At 31.5% G+C, this 17,664-nt stretch overlaps 1 protein-coding gene across 2 annotated transcripts; it reads right to left on the bottom strand.

Annotated features, from left to right (window-relative positions):
* Positions 1–8,464: 8,464 nt before the first annotated feature.
* Positions 8,465–12,671, bottom strand: LOC109799972 (Oxoglutarate/iron-dependent oxygenase). Of its 2 annotated transcripts, none has more exons than XM_020360640.3 (7): positions 12,373–12,671; positions 11,294–11,410; positions 11,065–11,122; positions 10,902–10,976; positions 9,334–9,391; positions 9,058–9,230; positions 8,465–8,959 (listed from the first exon to the last, which is right to left on the bottom strand). In XM_020360640.3, the coding sequence occupies exons 1-7, from the start codon at positions 12,438–12,440 to the stop codon at positions 8,606–8,608; spliced, it is 903 nt and encodes a 300-aa protein (XP_020216229.1). In that variant the 5' UTR covers positions 12,441–12,671; the 3' UTR covers positions 8,465–8,605. The 2 variants fall into 2 exon arrangements, with proteins under 2 accessions (XP_020216229.1, XP_020216230.1); XM_020360641.3 differs by having other exon boundaries at positions 11,294–11,407; positions 12,373–12,670.
* Positions 12,672–17,664: the final 4,993 nt, after the last annotated feature.

Below are 17,664 nucleotides of genomic sequence, written 5' to 3' on the forward strand. Positions count from 1 at the left end.
GTGGAGTTGGTACCATTAAGTTCCAGGGTCGAATTAATGGTTGTCCAGTAAACATTTTATTGGACAGTGGCAGTTCTGATAATTTCTTGCAGCCACGGATTGCTCACTTTCTGAAATTACCAATCGAACCAGCCCCAAATTTCCAAGTGATGGTGGGAAATGGAAATTCAATGTCTGCTGAAGGCTTTATTTCTGACCTGCAAGTTAAGGTGCAAGGCTACACTCTCCAATTTCCTGTCTATTTGTTACCAGTAGCAGGAGCAGACTTGGTGCTAGGTGCAGCATGGTTGGCAACCTTAGGCCCTCATGTGGCTGATTACAGTGCTCTAGCCTTCAAATTTCTGCTAGATGGTAAGTTTATCACCTTATATGGTGAAAAACAGAACTTGCCTCAGCTAGCCCAGTTTCACCATATCAAAAGGCTCCATCAAACTCATGCCATTGCTGAAGTGTTTTCTATACAGCTACAAGAATCTGACAACAAGTCTGAATTCTGTGAGGAAATACCTCAAAATTTGGAACCTGCACTTGTTTTGTTGTTGCATACTTATAAGGAGGTTTTCACCAAACCCTCAAGTCTACCACCTCAACGGTTTCAGGATCATTCCATACCTTTAATAGAAGGCAGTAATCCTGTTAAGGTCAGACCGTATAGGTATGCTCACAGTCAAAAAGCTCAAATTGAAAAGATGGTTGCAGATATGCTCGCTGAAGGCATAATTACACCCAGCACTAGTCCTTTCTCCTCTCCAATCTTATTAGTCAAGAAGAAAGATGGATCATGGAGATTTTGCACTGATTATAGGGCCCTTAATACCATCACAGTTAAGGATAATTTTCCTATGCCAACTGTGGATGAATTACTTGATGAGCTTTTTGGTGCACAATTCTTTTCAAAGTTGGATTTGAGGTCCGGATATCATCAAATTCTTGTGAAGCCAGAGGACAGACACAAGACTGCTTTCAGAACGCATCAAGGCCATTATGAATGGTTGGTGATGCCTTTTGGGCTTACCAATGCCCCTGCCACATTTCAACAACTAATGAATCGAGTGTTTCAGAAATTACTGAGAAAGTGTGTTCTTGTATTCTTTGATGATATCCTCGTGTATAGCCCCAACTGGTCCTCTCATCTCCAACATTTAGAAGCGGTTTTACAGCTTCTACAATCTCATGTTTTGTATGCAAAGTTGTCTAAGTGCACTTTTGCTACACAACAAGTAGATTATTTGGGCCATACCGTTTCTGCGAAAGGGGTTTCTATGGACAAAGCAAAGGTGCAGGCTATTTTAAACTGGCCAGAGCCAACAAATCTCAAACAGCTCAGAGGGTTCTTAGGCATCACAGGTTACTATAGACGGTTTATAAAGAATTATGCTGCTCTTGCTGAACCGTTAACAAACCTGCTCAAAAAAGATGCTTTTCATTGGTCTGACATTGCATCAAAGACCTTTCAGAGCTTGAGAGAAGCCATTACCACAGCTCCAGTGCTTGCCTTACCTAACTTTAATCAGCCTTTTATATTAGAAACTGATGCATCAGGGACTGGTATAGGCGCTGTACTCAGCCAAGGCAAACACCCTATTGCTTTTTTCTCCAAAAAGCTATTCCCTCGGATGCAAAAGCAATCTGCTTATTCTAGGGAGTTATATGCCATCACAGAGGCATTGGCTAAATTCAGGCATTACCTATTGGGCCACCAATTCACAATTAGAACTGATCAACGTAGCTTGCGACATCTAACAGATCAGACAATTCAAACCCCTGAGCAACAACAATGGCTTCACAAATTTCTTGGCTATGATTTCAAAATTGAGTATAAACCTGGGAAAGATAACATTCCTGCGGATGCTTTGTCCAGATCTTTTTACATGGCTTGGTCTGAAACTCAGCCAACGTTTTTGCAAGAGCTCAAACACGACATTGCCACGGATGAGTATTGGAAACAGCAGTTACAGGATTGTGAGCTGGGTAACAATCAGAATCCTCATCTTTCTAGTAAGGATCAACTTCTATTTTGGAAAGGCAGATTGGTAATTCCATAGCAGTCTCCCTTGATATCCAAAATCCTAGAAGAATATCATTGCTCTCCCATTGGCGGTCATTCTGGAATTGCAAGGACGATTTCCAGAGTGAAAGCAGAGTTCTATTGGCCCAAAATGAAGGAACAAATACACAGGTTTGTACAACATTGTTCCATCTGTCAACAAGCCAAATATGCTGCTGTGCAACCTGCTGGGCTGTTGCAACCTTTGCCCATCCCTTCTCAGATATGGGAAGATATCAGTATGGATTTTATCACTGGCCTGCCAGTTTCAAAAGGCTTTACTGTGATTCTGGTCATAGTGGACAGGTTATCCAAATATGCCCATTTTCAACCTTTGAAAGCAGATTATACAAGCACTCAAGTCGCTGACCTGTTCTGCAATACAGTGGTTCGACTTCATGGCATGCCTAAGTCCATTGTCTCTGATAGAGATAAGACTTTCACAAGTAAATTTTGGCAGCAATTGTTTAAACTACAAGGCACCACATTGGCCATGAGTACAGCTTATCACCCCCAATCAGATGGGCAAACTGAAGCTGTTAACAAAGCCTTGGAGTTGTATCTAAGGTGTTTCACTTCACAATCACCTAAGACTTGGGTCAATTTTTTACCATGGGCTGAGTATTGGTACAATACTTCCTTCCATCATAGCATTGGCATGACTCCTTTCAAAGTGGTCTATGGCAGAGACCCTCCTGGCTTATTGAGGTATCAACCGTCACCATCTGATAACCAATCAGTTAAGGATTCCTTACTAGCCAGAGATGCTTTGTTGAACAAGCTTAAGGAGAATTTATTCAGGGCCCAACAGTACATGAAACATCAAGCAGATAAGAAGAGGATTGAGAAACACTTTCAGATTGGTGATAAAGTGTGGGTGAAACTGAAACCGTATCGGCAGCATTCAGTTCAGTTGCGACAGAATCAAAAACTTAGCATGAGATACTTTGGCCCTTTTACTATCCTTGCTAAGATTGGTTCGGTGGCTTACAAGTTACTGCTGCCAGTCAATGCTAAAATACATCCTATCTTTCATGTTTCACAGCTAAAGGAATTCAAGGGAGATGACACTGCAACAACTATTCCTTTTCCATTACTTATTGATGAAGAAGGTATCATGCTGCAACCTCTACAAGTCCTCAACAGACGTACGATTCTTAAAGGAGAGCAACTCATTCCTCAGGTCCTGGTTCAGTGGAGTGGACAAGAGGTTTCTGAAGCTACTTGGGAAAATGCAGAGGACATGAGCCACCTATATCCCAATTTCAACCTTGAGGACAAGGTTATTTTCAATGGGGGAAGCATTGTCATGGGCCCAGAGGAGAATATTCCTCTTCAGGCAGAAAATGATAAGTTAGTTATTGAGGAAGGACACGTGGCAGCCTTTCCAGAGAATGCTTTGCTCAGGAGGAGCACACGCACTAAGATGACCAACACTAGGCTGAGAGATTTCGTGCAAGGAAAGTAGGCTGGCAGTATAATAACAACTTTTGCCCTTTAGTGAGAGGGTGTAGAATGATGAATTGTCTCTTTCTCTTCTCATCTGTATTTTTCTGATTTCTCTCTCTCACCTCATATTCTCTAATTCTGTACTCATCCTTTACTATTGGTACCTATTTGCTGATAGAAGAATACAATCACTGCCATTCCTTGCCTTTTCCTTTATTCTGATTTCTTTTCCATTTTAGTACTGTTACAAACTTGTTGAGTTAAGGAGAGCTAAAAGGATTTAAACGAATAGTGGGATAATGGAGATAATGGAAATAAAATAATACTTGATTAGCATAATACGTAGGTAGTGTGAGCTTAAAAATAGTTGAGATTGAGACATCGGAAAAAAAAAATATAGTTAAACATGTGAACAATTGGAACAATTAATTAGTTGAATTGATTGAATTTATGTCTATGTGACATGCGTCTTTTGTATAAATTGTGTTTTTGATGAGGTATTAGTGTTAAATTTGATGTATGAGAGGCTTTTTAGTGAGCATTATATTTAGACTTAGTGCGACCTCGATGCACCCTTGTGTGTCTTCCTCCTAATGAGAGTGTTTGGTGGTAAATGCCTTTGGTCGAGTAGCTCTGTTTACTAGCCTGTATTCCTAAGCTATCTTATGAGCTTTCAAGCTAAGTGTATTTTCAAATGGTGGCACATGCATATTTCACTTGTGCATGAGACATTACATAATTATAACGGTTATAAATCATATGTATGCTTTTGTACATAAATTGTTATGTTATTGGTATATGTTATGTTTGAGGTTGTCCAACCTTATTTCATATCGAGAGCATGAATGAAATATACCTCACGTTCTTTTGTTTATTTGTTATGTTTGTATTTGGATTAAACATTATTTGTAGGTGAAGATCAGCCAGAGTTTGATGCTAGTGATGAGGTTTAGACCTCTTTAATATGTCTTGGATACAAAGATCAAATAGAATGTGACATTGGGACTCATGAAACTATTTATTTTAATTTGTGTTTTATTTACATTTTAGTTTGTTGTTTTTATTAAATCTTTGTATGACTTTTTAGAGTGCTAATTTGTTATTTTAAACATTTAGTTTTTGATATAGACTATTGACGTTGGTTTTATTATTAAGGAACTTTTTTTCAATTAATTTTATTTAACTATGATGGAATGTGAACTTTTCACCATGTGAAGATTTAGAAAATTATGTTGTTTTTATTTAAATTAAATTGTGAAGCGTTTATTTTTTATTAGTTTTAATAATTAATTAGGGAGAGAAAGTATCACAGTTGGTACATGCATTAAAGATTTTGTGATAGTCTCTCATGAAACATTGTTGTGTGATAACTCTCTATTGTCTTATATTATTAATATTAATTATTAATAAATAATAATTCTTGTTAAGAATATATATTGGAATCCTAAGTTTGAAGAGACTATTTTTTTCCTTCTATCTTATACCATAATTTTGTATCTTTAATGATAGTGTTTCAAGCTAGTTTTAATTTGTGGAAGCAATGTGCTTCATAATTTGGGATATATTGGTAAACCTTTGTGCATCATAATTTGTAGCGTGAGTTATAAATTATTTGTTGTTTTATCCTTAAAATTGTGTGTAATCAAATCTTATACTTAAGTGTGTGAATATTATTATAATTATAATTATAATTATAATTGTTTTGAGTGAGTAGTTGAAAATCTGTAAATGATCTCATCTTCTATTTTAAACTATTATGAATTTTATCTCACTCATTTATAAAGTAAAGTTGTGTTTGGATAAAGAATTTTAAAAGTTTAGAGACTTTGAATTACTTTGTTCAATTTCTATTATTCATTAAATATTTTATTTTATTTTATAAATAAATACTTTATTTGCATAAATCAATTTAAATACTCAAATTTTCTAAATTTTAAATTCTTAATTTGGATGGAAAATTTTAATTTCTGTCATAGAAAATTCTAATTTACGCTTAAATATGATTTTTGTCCATACAAAATGAGCAAGTTTTGATTTTGGTCCATATAAAATTTTTCCTTTATTTTTCATCCTCTAAAATTCATAAATATTGTTTAGTCCTTAGTATTATGTAATTAACTAATTATTATTTAACTAATTTTTTATTAAAAGGTTAAATGACCATATTAGATGTTATTATAACTGTTAATGATACCATATTAGTGTGTGACTCCTTCAAAAAGATTTTATAGGTCCTTAAAATAAATGTTATTTATCTACCTTAAAATCGTTGTTAGGGATTAAAATAATTATTTTAGATATTAGAGGAGTGAAAATTAAATAAAAATATTTTATAGTGATCAAAACTAAAATTTATTCATTTTACAAGGACCAAAAATATTTTATAAGGACTAAAAATAATGTTTATAAATTTTTTTAAGATGAAAAATAAAGAAAAAAATTTACAAGGATCAGAATTAAAACTCACTCATTTTACATGAACTAAAAACATGTTTAAGTTTATTTAATAATATAAAATAACTTTGAATATTCAATAATTAAAAAAACTATTGATACTTTCTATGTCAATGTTGAAAGAGAGGTGGAGGAAGGGAAATAAGGGAAAGAGAATAGAGAAAAGAAGAGGAGAAAAAACATTGGAAGAGAGGTGGAGAAAGGAAAATAAGGGAAAGAGAATAGAGAAAAGAGGAGGAGAGAAGAGAGAAATAAAGAAGGGAGGGAAGGGAAGAGAGTGAAGTAGAAATAAAAGAGAGGAGGATGAAGGAAAAAGAAAGACAAAGAGAGGGGGAAGATAAGAGAAGAGATAATAAGAAATGAAAGATTAAAAAAAACATATAGGTGAGATAAGAAGAAAATATGAAAAAATTTTAATTATTACTTTTGTGAGAAAAATAAAAATTTTAAAATTTTAAAGAATTTTAAAAATATTTGAATTTGATTTTTTTTAAATTTCTCTATACAAACAAAACTTTTTACTCTAACGTATTTTAAAAATCACAAAAAAAATGAATTAATATCTTAAAATATCTCCCCAAACACATACTGTAAAGGTTATCATACTAAGAAATTCTCTATATTATAAACTTGGTGAATCACAAATAATTTTAAATTAAAAATATATTATATAAAATTAATTATATAATAACAAAAAGATGTTAATTTAATGATTATTAAAGTATTAAATAATTACATTTACTTGAACTTAAAATTACTTTTATTTTATTTTGTACAAAGAAATACATTAAAAACAAATAACATATCAACAAGAATTGTTATATAATTAAATATATTTTTATATTTAGACATATTATAAAATGTTTTTAAATCGTATAGTATCAAGTAATGAGCAATGATTAAGTGGTGTAAGAACTTTTATCTAATCTCACGTGCATGTGTTTAAGTCTTGGCTAGTCCAAAATTGATAAAATTTTTGAAGTTGGAGAGGACATCGAAATTCGGTTTAGCCAGAAATCGGTAGTGACATTCTTGATCAACTATTTACAAAAATGTGCACATATATAAAATGACGTTCTTAATAGTCTAGGAAGTGCAACTTAAAAAAATGTAGTGACTATTTATCTATTTACATAATATTATAAAATATTATATCCAAGTTTTTATTCGATCAGTTGGTCTTAACTGATTTTTATAACTATTTTCACTTATAACCATTCCTCTGAATAATCTTGCTCTAGTCTAATTTTCTCTTATACATAATTCTTTGAGAAGAAGATAGTGAGTTTTAGACTCATATTGAATATTATTTTTTATGCTTATAATTTCACTATCAAATATTATGCCATTAGAGTATTTCAATATTACAATACTTTCATTTTATTTTTATTTTTATTTTTATATATGAAGGATTACGGCAGTATGTAACCTTTTAACTGCGGTTAAATGCGTGTAACCATTGCTTACGAATTACCATTTTAATTATCAACAATATTATACCAGTGCAAACTCGTTTTCTGATGGAATTTTTTACAAACGAAAAAACTTACTTTTTCATGCATTTTAATTGAAATAAGGACGAGAATAATTTAATAAAAATTATTTCACAATTTTATTCAGTATAATATAATTTATAGCTCCTGGCACCTTCTGAGTGTATCTAAGAACATAGCAGAAGGCGTCACACCCTCTTAATGCCTTCTTTGTTTCTTTTGTTTTATTCAGTGGCACCATTTACAAGTGGTGCAAAATGACAGTGTCCACGCGGGCAAAAAAAATTTATTCCAAAATTGTTTTAAAAATAAATATTTTGTAATTTTTATTTATTTAAACTGGCCAAAATACCGTTTTGTTTTGTCCAGGGGATTCAGGAAGAGATCATTGTTGAGAATGCTCCTATGCCCGTAAATTTTATCACCAACAATTGTAATTCTCACCAAGGTTATCAAATTGAGATTTAAATTGTGAATTGTCAAGCTTAATTTTGAATTGTAAATCATTTCTTATTAAATTGTAAGATTCAAGAGACAATGAAAAAAATACTTCAAATATATCATATAAATGATATATATTGTTCAAAGTAAAAAAATTGAGACGATGAAAAAGTACTTCAAATATATCATTAGATGATATATAATGTTCAAAGTAAAAAAAAAATAGACTAGAAATAGATAAAAACAACTTACGCAGAAGTGTTGAAGAACAAAAATTATTAGTTATATAAACTTTTATTTTAGAAGAATGAAAATGAAATAATCAAATAATATAAGACGAGAAGTGATCCTTCAATTTCTTTTCATTCAACAATTATGTTTGATTTGACATTTGAAAATTTTAATCTTAGTTAACACTATACCTACATGTTTGACAAAAAAATTTCTCATTCCGTTAAGTGTGAATTATAAACAAATCTCAGTTGAAAAAAAATTAGACGATTGTTGCTTTGTTTTGAAAATTGGTTTGAAAAATTAAGTTCAACTCAACTTAATTTTCAACTATAATCTAAACACACACTAAGAAAGCAGTTGGTAATTCCACATATATTTTCTCTACATTAATAGGGAGGAAAAACAAAACTGAGGAAAGGGATTGGGGTACTGGAATTCTGGAACGGAGAATATTTATATGAACTGAAATTGTGAAATCAACTTCTGATCAGCATGCATTACAACTTTTCCTACACGTACCATAATAATCAGGAGATCCAATCATGAACACAGGGTTTCTTTGACATTCTCCAATGGCTGCCCAAGCATGACAATTGTCATCCTCATCAGTGCAGTCACCACCATCTGATATGACTGAGACATTGCCTTTGTTAATTGGTCTTGCATAGAAGTATTTAGTCGCAGACCACATATCCCCCTCAAGAACAGGGCATCTAGCATGGAAGCTACTCTGGTCAGGAGAAGCACTTGGGTGAAGAGAGAAAAATAGAACAGCATTCCCTTTTACTGGTTGGAGAATCTTACTACTATTACTACAATTTGACCAGCTGCTACTCCTGGGCTGAGAATATATTAGACATGATTAAATAGTAGAGACAGATTCAGAATAAAGTGAAAAGTAAACAGCACAAAGAAGAAAAACTCAATCGCCTAACTCACCACTGATTCAGGGAAGAGAATTTGACCCCCTTGAGTAGCATTTGAGAGATATAAAACAACTGTTGCCATTAAAGGTCCACTTAATTCCAATTTGGTTTTGTTCGTAAAATAATCTAAGTTCCGACCATTCTGCTCAGGCCCATAATGCACGACCTGCAAAGGTTTGCTGTTCTCTAGTTGAAAAGATTAAAACAAACAAGACAATTATATGTTAGACCGTGTATCACAGAGCATGAGCTGACAATACTGGACTAAACTGACCCAATAGCTAGTTACCTTTTGGAAGGAAAGTCCAAGCTGAAAGTCTTTCTTCAATCCTTGCAAGAATACCATCCTAACATAATGTAGAACGTCATCATAACGATGCCCAAAACTCCATGTCATAATGGCAATGAACTTTTAAGGTCAAGCAGCAAGCTTAAAACAAGCAATTGCAGTGCATTGGTTGTACCAATCTCCTTATCATGGGAAAAAAAATTAAAAATGACTTCAAGCTTTCTAGTTCAATATAATAGAAATATTGATATGGATCATAATTCTTTTATATCAATAAGGATAATTTTATACACTTCTAAACTTATGGTTACAAACAGCAGAACTGTGACCAGTTAGAACCTCGAAGTATATCTGAATAGATGCACTCCATAAGACATGTTTTATTTTTGGTGAATTCTATGGTGAAGGGTGAAAAAGGCTCCTTACCCATGTGGGCTTATTTTTAACTGTTGGATATTTTATTAAAAATAAATGAATGGCTAAAGATTGAATTATTCTTCTATGTATCAAAGTCACCCATTTATTTTAATAATATATCCAACTGTTAAAAAAAGCCCCTCACCTTAGAATTCATTTTTATTTTGCCCCAATTTCAGAATAAACTCTTATAGAGAAAGAGTGTACAGGATTTTTACCCCAGGGCCATGCTGAAGCCCATCAATTTACAATAAAAAAGTAAAATCAATGCTATTGTTTCAAAGCCATAAATTAATACAGGTTATAAGTTATTATTGATAGAGTTTTGAAGGTTAAAAATTATTAAAGGAAGATGTGCAAGAACTTAACTATCAGACTTTTGAATCACTTGGTCAAAAAAGCTTTTGGTATTCAATAAAATCAACCTAAGACTTGAGCTATTATTTTCTTATAATTTAGAGAGAAAAAAACAAAAAATAATGGATTTTATTTTGAGAATAGTTGCAGTAACAATCGCTAGAAACATAAAATTAGGGGCAAAAATCAAAAAAATTGCTTTTGATATTTTTGTCACTAATAGAATAAATAACAAATTAGTCCTAAAAGATATAAGGACGGTTATATTAGTTTCCAATGATGGAAATTACGCTTCTGCACTTTTTGGGTCAAATTACGCCTCACATCACGAATCCCGGGGATTATTATTAGGTTGACCAACAAATCAACCTAGAACTGAATCAACCTGATACTAAGCTATTAACTGCAGGATTAGGAATATATATCTAACTTCTAAAGGAGAAGCAACGCTATTTGGTGAAAAAAAAAAAAAACCAAGAACAGTTTATATCTCTAGCAAAGTGAAAAGAAGACTATTTTTCACAAACCCTCGCATTGGCCTAGTATTCTTAAAGTAGGCTTCATGAGGAACAACCAGTAGACAGGATTGTTTCAATTCCAGAAACCCACACATAACATTTCACCATCAGTAGAAGGTTGAAAACAACAAACAGCATGAGAATCAACCAAAACAAAAATCCTGTATATGAAAACATCTCTCAAAGCATAGTCCAAACTCCAAACTATAAAACAACTACGAACAGAACCTAATTGGCAAGTTTGTCCAAGTTGGTATGGAAAAAGTTTAAACTCACATCCATATCCAAGGAAGCTCCAACCCCCTCTGAAAGACCACCATTCTCTGTGGATTCTTCTTTCAAAGCATATGCCTAAACAAAAAAAGGGGGTTAAATTAAAAAGCTAGCCCAAATACTAGAAACCATTATGAAAACCATTGAATACAGAAACAAATCTTACCAAAGAAACGAGATAGTCACACTCCTTGTCCGACAAAAAACCTCTGTATAGAAAAACCCTACAGCAAGAGGAGAAACAATACATCAGAGTCTGAAAAACTAAAGAAGAAAAAAAAAACGACTGGTAAATAAGCAAGCAAATCAAAAGAACATAATAGAAGATTTGAATGTCTTAATCAGTAAGACAACTATGAATTTGACAAAAGGGAAAGTTCTAGAAAGTACCTGACCTTGGTTGCCAAGAGATTTGGACAACACGGGAAGGGTTAATTCTGTTGGAATAGTGAAATGAGTGCTCTAACGTCTGTAATGCAGTTTCCTGCTTGTTCCTTAATTCCTTCCTACTGCTAATGCAAATTAACAATGAGAACAACAATAAAAATATTCTGATCAGTAACTAGTAAATAGTCAAATACACAAGAAAAATCATGAATGATGGGAATTGAATTCATCCCCTGGTTCTTTAGTTTTCAAAAATTAGTCCCCAAGATCTATGATGTGAAAACTAACGTGAACAAAAACATAAAGATCAGTTATGTTAGAGAAAATATCTTCATTCATTTTAAATTTTTACAAAGTTTAATTTATATGCATCGTCATTGTAACAAATTTCACATTATCAATCAGAAACTAAACTATTGCCCCTATGACTTTTAAGTTGGTTATCGTAAAAGTTAACGAAATTATCATGCATGCCAGCTTGTGATTGAATAATAGTGTAAAAACCCTTTCCAATGATAGTACATATACTATCTATTCTTTTACAAATAATCACAAATTTCACTTTATTTTTACTTTTTTATGATTTAAACTATTTTTTACTGTGTTTTCACCCTTTATAGAGAGGAAACAAACAAAAAAACCAGACACATTCTCTTAATTATTCACACACACATACACACAAGTTTTGAAGCACTAGAGACACCTGGTGGTGGGTAGCATGCACAGGTCCCCATGTTCGAATCTTGTTGTGGTTACTAAAAAAAAAAACTCAAACTAGTACCCTTTTACAAGTTTCAGAACACTTGGACATAATTTTCATTGTTAATAATTAGGCCCTAACGTGATGTTACTAACTATTCTTAAAATGGACAAATTACACTCAAAATAGATTTAAAAAATTTTCACTCAATGTCATTGATTTTCTTCACCTTACTCAAACATTTTCTAATTTATATGACAATATAACATGGTTTAGCCTTTCCCTTAACACAAATCTCTGGTTTCATATTCTCATGGAAATTTAAAGGGAGTAAATTGTGACAAAATTGGTGAAAAGAGAGAGACGGAGGGCCTTTCAGCAATTTACCTTTCCGACGACGAAGTGCCAATTACGGAGAACACGAACAGGGTGAGAAGCAGGGAGATAGAAGCCATTGAGATTGGTGAAGATTGAAGAAGCGTTGGAAAACGGAATCGGAGATCAACGCCGAAAACAAAAGTGCTTATGCAAACGCGAGTTTTCTGTACATCGGTGGAACTATGTAATTGGGAATTTGCGTTTGGCAGTGATGCAATTCATGATTTTGCTTCAATTCAAAGTTTGCTACGGTGCATTCACTTTTCTGTTATTCTTCACCCTAATTATTTATATTAATCATTATATCACTTCCCTTTTCTAATTTTCATGATTACTCTCTTTTATTCATTCCCATAGATATGAATGTAAGAAGAAAAATTAATTCTTAAAAAGTAATATTAATTATTTTTATTTATATCTTTAGTAATATTTTTTAAAAAGTTGTGTTGTGTTGTTTCATTTTTAAAATAGATGATTAATGATAAATTTAATTTTGTAAAAAGAATATTTTCTTCATATGAGCAGTATATATATATATATATAAATTTTTTTCTTCTTTTTTTTTCTTTGTGGTGGTGTAAACTGCATGTATTTTTTACTACATAAAATCGCGTTTGAAGTAAATAGAATTAGGAGACAAAAATAATTATGATCATAATAAAAATAATTAAATACATACCTCCATATATTTAAATGTATTTTCTTAAAAGTGAAAAGAGAAAAACCTGTGATGTTTAAAGAAATTAAATTAAACATGGGTTTTTGGTCAAAGTTTCAAAATAAAATTGTAGTCAAATTTCATTATGAGCATCCCATTTTTATAAAATATAATACAAGTATTTTATTAATAATTTTAATATTTTTATTTTTATTGATGAGAATTGATTAATATTTATTTGATTATTAATTATTATATTTTATGATGATTAAATGTAATGATTTTAATGATTATTTATAATTATTTTATATGAATATATTGTGAGATTTTATAATTAAAGGTTATATTGTTTAATTATTTGATATATTTTAGATTATAATATAAAGTATTTTATTCAAAGATTTATTTAAATATTTTATAATATTTTTATTAAGAAGGAAAGGAATTCGTAGGTAACCTCAATTAACTTAAGAGGGGGCTGAATTAAGTTTATCAATTTTTCTTCCTTTATGAGTTTTAGAGATACTTTCTTATAAATTCAATTACTTAGACAAATTTGTGTGTATAAGTTAATGATGATGCAAGCTACTCGATCACAATTAATAATAAGTAATTAAAGTATAGGGAAAGAGAAATTGTAAACTCGTTTTATACTGGTTCGGCCAATCCTGCCTACGTATAGTCCTCAAGTCTTCAACTTGAGATTTTTACTATTTTTGTAAACCTTACAAGACTTGAATCCTCCAACATCTTGGAACACCCTTTTCCTTATGTTGAGATACAAAAACCAACCAGAAGAACAACCCTTTCTCCTTCACTGATCAAATAATCAAGTGAGAATTACATAATAAATCTCTTTCTAAGAGTAGATATTACACCTTTTAAGATCTTAATGAACTCTTTAGAGATTTTTGCAAATGACTTTGGCCAAATAGTTTTTGTAAATTGATTTTCACAATAGAGTTCGTAACCTTCTTCTGAAAAAGTATAGGTATTTATGGACAATTATTTCTTAGGTTGTGTCTTTTAATGAAGAGTTGTAACTCTTTATAATTTTTTAGAAAAGATACTCTAGTAATCCGATTACAAGGCTTGGTAATCAATTACAACGGTTTTTAAGTTCAAAAAATTTGAAACATTATATCTTTTAAATTCAAAATTTTGAAGTTCCCTCTTCTTTTGTATTCGAAATTTAAACTTTGAAGTTTCCTTGCTCTGGTAATCGATTACATAAGCTGGTAATCGATTATCAGACAAATATTACTATATTTGTTACACAAACTTTTGATTATAGGAAACTTATAATTTTCAGTCAAAAATATTTTTGTAAAATCTTTTTGAACACTCTTTTTACCTTCTTTTTCAAAAACTTATTCTTATATTCAAAAAGACTAAATTTAGATTTTCTTGAAATCCTTATTTTAATGGCAAAGTGAAATTTGCAATTTCTAAAAGTTCATTTTACATATCAAGCTAAGTAGTCAAAACTTATCTAGTTATTTCTTGAGATTTTGCTTATTATCAACTTGCTTTAACTTGACCTTTTATTTTCTTTAATGCTTTAACATCATCAAAACTTTATGCATATGTTCTTCCACATAAGGGTTAAGGAGGAGTTATGTTTTCTTTAAAAGGAGAAATTATAATTAGTTTTTCATTTTATACCCCTACATTTTTTTACGCTTACATGCTTCAGTGCTCAAAGAACTAGAAGAAGAAGGAAATCAATTCGGAGCCACGCATCCATCTTTTTCTATTCAATAAGGTAAGAGGAGAGTGAAAAATCTCACTATGAATGTGAGTTTGTATGTCGAGTAGTGGGATTACTCCCCATAATATTTCTGTTTTGCTCTTTGTTATTCTTACTCATAATTAATGACATGAATTGTTGGAATGTATAATCAATTATATATTTTTGGTTGTAATTATATGATCTGAGGTTCTTATAGGTTCCTATGAAAAATCCTAAGGGAACTCGTTGTGATAATTTGTGAAACCATTAATTGATATGTGTAAATTGAGTGATTTGAAATGTTAATCGCATGATATAAAGTAATTTTATCAATTATATATGTTTTTATGCGTAAAATTGGATGTGGGGAACTTGTAGTTATTGAGGAGTGTAATATTCTAAATTTTAATTATAATATTATATAATTTTAGTATTCTCAATTTTATTATTATTATCTTATTGATAGTCTAAATTTCTATTTACCATATTTTAAAATATGTTTTATTTATTTATAATTTCAATACATTAAAATTTTTACTCTAATATTTCCATTAAACTAAAATGGTAATATATAATATTTAATTATATTATAAAATTTTAAAATTTTATTTATAATATTTTTTAGAATAATATTTTAATTATGTTAAACATTAAATGTTTAATATTAGTAATAATTTTTTTTAAATATATATGTATGTAGAAAAAGGGAAAACATATATATATATATATATATATATATGAGGAAGGTTCAAACGACACCGGTGTAACTTTTACTAAGTGTTACATTGCTTAATAACTTTAAATTAAATGTGAATTTTCTAAATCCAACCGTTAGATTGAAAGTTCTTTACTCTTAGATCATATACACAAATTTTATATTAATCCAAGATGTTTTGATATTTCATTCTTATAAAAAAAAATTGACATAATATATTTATTTCAAAATATACTAAAATATGAACACTTTAATTATTCTCAAGTTGTTGTTCAATTTTAACAAAATTTGATATACATATATAAGTGATATGTACTTTCAATCTAACGGTTGGATTTTCAAAATTTATATTTAATTTAAAATTATTAAGCGGTGTAACACTTAGTAAAAATTACACTAGTGTCGTTTGATATATATATACACAGAGGATGGTCGCTAAGAAAGTGTTCTAATCAATGTGTCCACAATACCACAGTCCAAAGAGACCTTAAACCTTATGATATCTTCTTTATATGTTGCCTTAGTAGTCACACTCTTCACCTCTTTGCTAATTAGAAAGGGTGGCACATTGTTACAAAGAGTATTCTGTATTCATGTGTTGCATAGGAGCCAAATCAGAACGTTGAGGATTCATCCTGCAAGCTTCTGGAACCTGATCCTCCAAAACAGCATCTGCTGAAGGACATAGGTTTCTCAAGTCCTTAGAACTACCAGCACCCTCAAGTAGCTGTCCTACAAATGGCACTTGAGGTTCTGTTGTGTCCACAATGTTAGGCATAGGGTATGCAGTTGGGCGGTTTGGTGTACTAGTTGAGAGCAGTGTTGATTCCAGTGATCCCCTTAACACAAGACATTGCTCATTGTTGCCTGCTATGAATATATCTTTTGTAGGTGAAATTTCATTTGGGGGGCTTCCTTGGCATGAACCATGAGGAGTAGGATTTGCACTGCCTTCACTTGAGCCACTCCCAGTTCTCAATTTGTTTGAGCCTTTAGTGCCAATATCCTAAATGGTACCAACTTTACCATGTGTGAAAAAAAGTGTTACACTGAATATCTTCTTTATGAAAATATATATTTTAACACCATTAACTTTACAGGTGGAATTTGCCGGAGGGGCTTTGCGTTGTGGTGAATATGTAACTCTTAGGAAAGTTGGGGATGCAACACAGAAGGCAAGTGCTTCTTCTAAACATTTGTTAATTTCGTGCATCCTGAAGAAACTGATCATTTTTTAATATAGATGAGACTGTCCAGTTTTATGATCAAGATTCTGATCTATTAAGATGATTTCTTTCTCTAATAGGGTGGTGCTTCTGGTGTTCAGCAAATCGTTATTGAAGGTCCTCTTTGTGAAGATTACTATAAAATCCGCGACTATCTCTATTTACAGTTTTATTTGCTTTAGATTTGGTTGTAGTAGTGCAATGGCTAATCATGATCTTCTTTCCTTCCCTGCCCTATTTTGTGTGAACATCACACTCTGGAGTTGTCTTTCAAATAAGGTAGTAAATAGTTGAGTAGCAGTGCTGGGACAGTTGTGAACCGGGTTAATTTTGGTAGCCATTTGAACAAAAAGATTCACTGGGACACTGGCATCTGATGTTTTCGATGAAGAAATCATCGTTGCATCATTTTTTGTATAGCTATTTTACCTTGGATATGCATCAACCATCATGGATTCTGGGGAATGTAAACTTCTCTGCAGACAGATACTTTTCAAGTGTGCTTGCTCTCTGTACAATCATAGAAAAGGAAATGTAATTTGTTCCTCTTGTGCAGGCTTCAGATTTTGAAAGGGTAGTCATGTGTCAGTTGGCATCTATCTCCACTTGTAGTTTTTTTCACACTGGTGAAATTACTGACATAAAATGAATGTAGCGATTACCCCTTTTAATTTGGCTATTATCATTCAACAGAACAATATAGTTTAATCAAAATTGATATTAATTTTAATGTCTCCACTTTTGTTCTGAATTTTGATTTGTTCATCACCATGCCGTCTGACCCAAAAAATACAATATCTTGATCGATGTCTAATAGCACTTACTGAATATTTATGCACCTTTGCATGCCTCTGGAAATAGTTTTTCGTAGACATGACTTCTATTTGTTAAGTATGATTTAAACATTGATGGAAATTAATTTCAAGAGCTATTAACACGTTTTTATTGATAAAAGAGAAGCTAAGACAAA

This window comes from Cajanus cajan, chromosome 1, assembly GCF_000230855.2.
Source record: "Cajanus cajan strain Asha chromosome 1, NIPB_CcT2T_4, whole genome shotgun sequence".
Lineage (NCBI taxonomy): Eukaryota > Viridiplantae > Streptophyta > Magnoliopsida > Fabales > Fabaceae > Cajanus > Cajanus cajan.